Here is a 6412-nt window from a genome sequence, read left to right on the forward strand (position 1 = left end):
CTTCTTATCTTTTTTTACTTTTTTTGATTTGATACTCATATTCTTCTTTATAAACTTTTTCTTGAAAATCTTTTATTCTTCTTCGTTTTTAATACTTTATTCTTGTTTTTAAACTTTTTTTAAAAATGATGATATTCTTTTGATCTTTTTACCGGTGTCTTTTTTAACTCTGTTTCGAGTTGCCTGTGTGTATGAAATATGCTCGATAAACAGAACTTTAACAGTTCATCCATATTATCTCAACACTGTTATTCTTTCCTTGGAAACTCTTCAGACCAAAGTGTGTCGTCAGCAGAGTGTTTGGGGATTGGGGGGCGTACCTGCTGATGATCAAACCGTGGACTCCATACTTGTTTTCGATCTTGTACTTGCCGGGGGCGCTCAGTGGGTCGACTGGCACTCCTCCCTTATACCTGCAGAGAGCCAGCAGCTGTCAGCTCTCACTCTCAACTGGTGAAACCAGCCTGTTTATGGGGACACGTGAGTCTCTGATGGGCCGCACAACAATACAGAGAGATTAAAGGGGTCTACATGAGGAAAACATACAAACGAGGAGCCATCATGAAGAGTCAATCAAGTTAATTGTGACTTTTGTTTGATTTGTTTTGTAGCTCGACGTGTATTTGCAAGTTATTCTGTTGTTAAATGTTTATAAAAAAGTAAGAAGCTGTGCTACCGCTTCATGATTAGACTCGGATGCTGTAAGCTCAAATAGCACGCACTTTAAATGTGCTTTTGCGTATATAAAAAGAGAACCGAGGTCAGGTCTGAGACCCGCCCCTGTGGGAGGAGAATCCTCTGACCATTTGACGACGGGTCTTGGGGTTCCCTCCACGGTGCAGAACAGCTTGACGGGAGTCTTCTCCCACACGGTGTGAGGCCGCAGGGCCACCAGGAAGTCCGGCATCCTCGGGATTTCCTCCAACGAATCCTTCCTCCTGTACATCATTTCGTTAACCTGGAGGGAACGCATGCAGCACATTAACAAGAAGACCTCGCTGTAAAACCCTTCTGTGCACACATGTCGTCATTACATACGTAATACTGGACGCAGCAATAAATAATTCTGAAATGATTTGATTTCTGTGTATTTTCTCTGCTGTTAAACATGAGTTATGATAACTTAGTTCAGTGGTTCTCAACTGGTCTGGCTGCGGGACCCACCATCACCCCTTAATGACAAGCCGGGACCCACAACCCAAATTATATATATATATATATATATATATATATATATATATATATATATATATATAATAATTATATTATATATATATTATATATAATTATATATATATATAATTATATATTTATATATATATATAATTTGGGTATATCTATATTCAAGAAGTCAAGAAGTCTAGTAGTAGTAACGTCTCTGTGTAGTAAACAACTGTCAAATCAAAAAAAGAAAGTACACCAATTATGTTTTAACAAATGTTATTGTCATTTTTCAAGTTTAACTGGATGGATTACAAATACATAGAAATACATGAATAAATGTTCATCTCATTTCAAGTAAAATAACAGCTGGATTAAAAAATGAATTAGGTAACGAAATTCAATTTAGAAAAATTTACGCTGCAGCTTTAATTCAGTTCATTCAGGGTGAAGTGAAAAAGCCACAATATTATATTTGTCTCATCTTCTAAAAAGAGAAAGTAGTGTTGGAAGAATTCACTGATATGAGTCTGTCCAGTCAGAGTCTGATGACTCTGGTCTCTCTGGACATTTCTCTCTTTTGGAGCTCGTCCTATGATTTGACTTTCACCTCTCACACTCAACAGTCCTGCTCTGTCTCTGTGTCCTCGTCTCTCCCCGTGTCTCACGGTGTGTGAACATCTCACTCAAGTCAGGGAACTTGTTAGAATACTCATATTTGATTGGCTGAGCTTCATCACGCGATGTGATTCACAACGCATTGGTCGGTGTTCTTCCTGCACCGCTGAACAAGTGCCGTAAATGCTGGAATAATTCCGCTGCATAAAAAATGCCCTTCAAAATAAAATCACAATTTCTTTTTTTTTTTTTTGTCAGGCAAAACCCACTTTTGGGTCGCGACCCACCAGTTGAGAATCACTGACGTAGTTTATAAAATCAGGCAGTTTTGCATGTACTGGTACTTCCTGTTTTGATTTGGTTCCATGCACAGTGTAAATAAACACGGTTGTAACAGCATGAAACACCTCCGAGCTGCTTACCTCTCTATGGATAGCGAGACTGTCCACTCGGGCCTTGGTGACCATCCTCATCCTGTGCAGCTCCTCCTGAATAACAATCAGTCCTTTCTCGACGTTCGTGCTCACTCGCTGGTACTCCTCCGTCCCCACCTCCGCAGTCCTGCCAACGCACAACTTAAATTGACCCACTAATCTGAGAACCAACAATATGATTAATCATGTGATGTACAGAACAAGTCCTCAAACATTTGTCTTTTATGAGCACTTAAATAATTCATTTCAAGCCCTTTGACTTAATCTCCATGTTTCCATCTCACAATTAAAAAGTAGGAACTAAACTTGGAGGCATTGCTGGAAGAATACAGTTCATCTGCAGATTAGGTTCAACTCCTGGGGATTCAGAAATATTATCAAACAGCAGCTGATATTCTCAAAGACTGATATGAGCTCAACGACTCCGTACACACACGTATTCAAAGATCTCGGTTTTGGTTTCTTTGGCGGTACCTGTGCAACCTCCGGTTCTGCGTGGTGAAGCCGATGCTTCATGTGTTAAAGCTGCATTCTCTCTAATGTCCACCAGGGGGCGACTCCTCTGGTTGTATAGAAGTCTATGAGAAAATGACTCTACTTCTCTCTTGATTTGTTCCCTCAGTAAACATTGTAAACATGAGTTTATGGTCTCAATCTCTAGTTTCAAGTCTTCTTCAATGCACCATGATGTTCATGAAGTAGATTAATGTGCCATCTTGACTGTGGTCAGCTAGCAGAGACTGTAGTTCAGTATTACTTTACACCTAGAATAGCCTGACATATGACAGCAGCCAATGGGGACTCACCTCTGGCGGAACACCGGTATGGTATAGGATAGTTCTGCCATAGCCTGTGTGGCCTGGACCTTCACCTGGCTCACTGATGTGGAGCTTGATTTCCTGTCGGCGGGGGGGGGGGGGGGGGGGGGGCATCGTTATAAATCAGACATTAAAGGAACATTCCACCGTAATGGACTTTCAGGTTTTAGTTTTTGCAGAAGCAGGTGGTGGCACTAAAATCTCCCACGATCCAGCTGAGGTGAGAATTTGTACAAAATAGTGCCAGATGCTCGCAGGAAAGCCTCCTGGTCTGTAATGTTGTGTTTATTGTCTTGAGGTGGATTGACAGAATATGGTGATGATCCGAATGAAAAACGACGAGAACTACTTGATTCATCCCTCCACCAACTTCTCTCCTTTTCATTGGAAGGGGGGGGGGGTGCAAAGCATTCTCCAGCAATCCAGTAAAATACATTCTTATGTCCCGAGTATTAAGAGCTGCAGAGCATCAGCGGCGCTAGCATTGTCTGGAGCCCTGTGCCGGACTCCAGAGCTTTGGGACTCCACAGGGAAAATATTTAGATTTTGGGCCAGAGATCGATCAATGTAAGGAGTCATGGGTCAAACAATACTCAATGTGTAGTTTCAACCAGTTACGCTGCAAGAAAATCAGTGTTTCTCGACCAGATAAACACAACAGAAAATGTTCGATCACAAAACCTAAGCAACACTAAACTGTTTAACGTCTGACATCACACTCGCTAATTGATGCTCCTGTCCCACATGTTCCTAGAAGTAGTTCTGTATCTGCTGCTTATTTCAATATTGTTCAACTCTAACACAGCGCGTGGCACAAGCGCCCACTTAAAAGATTCGGATGCAAACGCAAGATGTGAATCTTTAACCCCAATAAGATTGTTATTCATATGGCTGTGGTTTCTTTATGTTGTGACAGTTTTCCTAAACTGAATCAACGGCAGCTCAATATCAGTGTTTGTTCATCGGGGATCTGTGTATTAAAATGCAGCTTTAAATATGCCGTCCGCGGACAAACGGACAGCCAGCTATGAAGCAGACACGTATGCAGCAGGAACACGAAGGCCAGCAGCCAGCTCTGGCAGCAGGCTTCACATATTATCTCTGGCCGGGCAAAGCAGCAAGAGCTTCCACCTCCATACCTCACTGCAGTCTGCTGCCTTTGAGTGTGATGATAGGCATAATCAGTTTTGACTTGGCTCACGCGCTTCTTCTTACACCACGGTGTGACTTTGGAAGCCATGACGGGAACACTTCACGGAGACCTGGTCACGAGCACCAGGGGGGGGGGGGGGGGGGGGGGAGACCAAACATGTGTTAGCCGGGACAGCAAAGAAGTCTGTCCCTGGAACATTACACCGTCACCGCAGGCTTCATCACGTCGCTGTCATCCACATTGTGAGACAAACCTTTACATTTACAATAGATACAGATCATTTATATTCATATTATACGTAACAAATAGCCGCAGCTAAAACACAGATATGCAAAGAATACATGAATATCACATTATCTCAGAGAAAGACGTGTCCAACCTTTAGGAGGCGTCAGGACATTGAAAGATTGCCCAGAGCTCAGCACGTCATGTTTCACCTCACGACCTCACAGGGCTCCGCTATGAATAGCTTGCAGCAGTCGGCCTGTTCCATGATCGGAGAAATGAAGGAAACCGTTCTCTCACTTCTTAATTAAAAACAGCGTGCAGGAGATGAGACCGATCCCACTGTACAGGCTTTTAAATCAATCAAGACTAATTGACCAAACCAGCTGTCGAATCCAAACTTCAGCACGAATTATGTTTCCAATCCGTATAAGAATTATTTCAACACAAGAACATTTCTTTTTAATCGAATACAACTTGGGAAAAGAGGGTCAGCCACCTCTTAATGCCCGGGCATGTCAGGAAGTAGAGCTCAGGGAGGTTCAACCGACTGCTGCGATGTCTCTCTCATAGGATGACAGACAGTCTACTGCCATTTATTGCAGCAGCACATTCATCACTTATCGCACGCTGGATAGCTTCCCTCTCCTGCTCTGGACTTTTCTAAATGGATTTCTCCAGCAGAATGAAATCAGAATGAAGAAGAGTGACTTACCCCAAGAGATGAAAAGAGCGCAAAGCGGTGGAAGAGCAGCCTGATGCCGCTTGGGAAGCACTTGCTGATGGCAACAAAACGATTACCCTCTGACTGGAGGAATGCTGTTCCCCTTCCACCCCTTGTATGGACGCACTTCAGACTATATATAGCATTTACCCCCAAATTTTGTTCTCATTCTGCACTTTGGAGATGAAGAGTGTGCAGCCGCAGCTGCAATCGTATTGAACTCAGTAGAGGAATGTTTTACCTGCTGCATTTATTACATTTATGGAGATTTAGTGAAAGGTAAAAAAGACAATTCTAAGTGCACGGGGCTGGATTTCTAAAATGAAATACTGTCTTCACACAACGATAACTCATTTAGTCAGTCCTTCAATCTGTGTTTAAACGGAACATTGCAGTCTTCCATCCCACTATCGGCAGAACGACAGATTTCCTCTCGTCACAAGATGAATTAGAGACACCTCGCCTTTAGATTTCACAAACATTCATGAAGCAAGAAAGACATTTTGACAATTTGCTGGCAAATGGCGCCGCGTAAAGCCTCATGAGACCTTTTTAGGTTTCTCCAGACAGCCGGTCCTCCTTGGCCCAACACGTGTGGGCAGCAGTCAGGCTATTTTTAACCAGCCAGTCCTCCTCGCTACAGTGATACCACCCAATTCCTACTGTACAAGAGCCCCCCGTGGCTATTTCCATTCACACAAGTACATCGGAAAAAATAAGACGACTGAAAGACTCGGAGAAGAAACTCAGGAGGCAGAGTTTGTTGAATCTCAATGAATCAAACTACAGTGAATGTAATTAAAAGAGGCAGCAGGCCTCCAGTTTATTGGCCTGCAGGCTCCAGAATATTCTTTAATAAGACACGTGAGCTCATTAAACCCTCAACAACACGTATTATATTATACACATGTCGTCCTTACTGCCCCAAGGTGTGCATCAATGTGCTGACATCACATGTACTTGCAAAGTAGTGAAAGAAAAAGTATTGAAAGAAACAAAAATGAAAAGAAAGAAGAAAGTGCTGAAAACAATGCACACGTGAGGAAGAGAGCAGCTCGAGCAGCGCCGGTGGATCCGTCTCTTACTGCAGGCGTCCTGAAGAAGTGCCTCCAGAGGATCAGCCGCCTCCACCGGGAGAAACAGGCCACTCCTGCAAGGACAAACCAGTTCGTGATCAATTCATCCACACATGCACAAAACACACACATTCTTCTTTCTGTACGTAAACTGGAAAAAGTGCAATATATATAAATATATGTAGTGTATGTTGGTCATGGTA

General features: G+C 42.8%; 1 protein-coding gene across 3 annotated transcripts in view; it reads right to left on the bottom strand.

Moving 5' to 3' along the window:
• Positions 1-5261, bottom strand: part of myom2a (myomesin 2a) — a 26714-nt gene extending 21453 nt beyond the window's left edge. The window contains exons 1-4 of one of the 3 annotated variants that reach the window (XM_079278969.1): positions 5125-5261; positions 4171-4293; positions 3020-3112; positions 2202-2340 (exon numbers count right to left, since the gene is read on the bottom strand). In XM_079278969.1, the coding sequence (XP_079135095.1) occupies positions 2202-2340; positions 3020-3112; positions 4171-4271 (333 nt within the window). In that variant the 5' untranslated portion in view covers positions 4272-4293; positions 5125-5261. The remainder of the gene's footprint in view (positions 1-2201; positions 2341-3019; positions 3113-4170; positions 4294-5124) is intronic. The other 2 variants (XM_079278970.1, XM_079278971.1) reach the window with 2 other exon arrangements.
• Positions 5262-6412: the final 1151 nt, after the last annotated feature.

Source organism: Melanostigma gelatinosum (assembly GCF_949748355.1).
Source record: "Melanostigma gelatinosum genome assembly, chromosome: 11".
NCBI lineage: Eukaryota > Metazoa > Chordata > Actinopteri > Perciformes > Zoarcidae > Melanostigma > Melanostigma gelatinosum.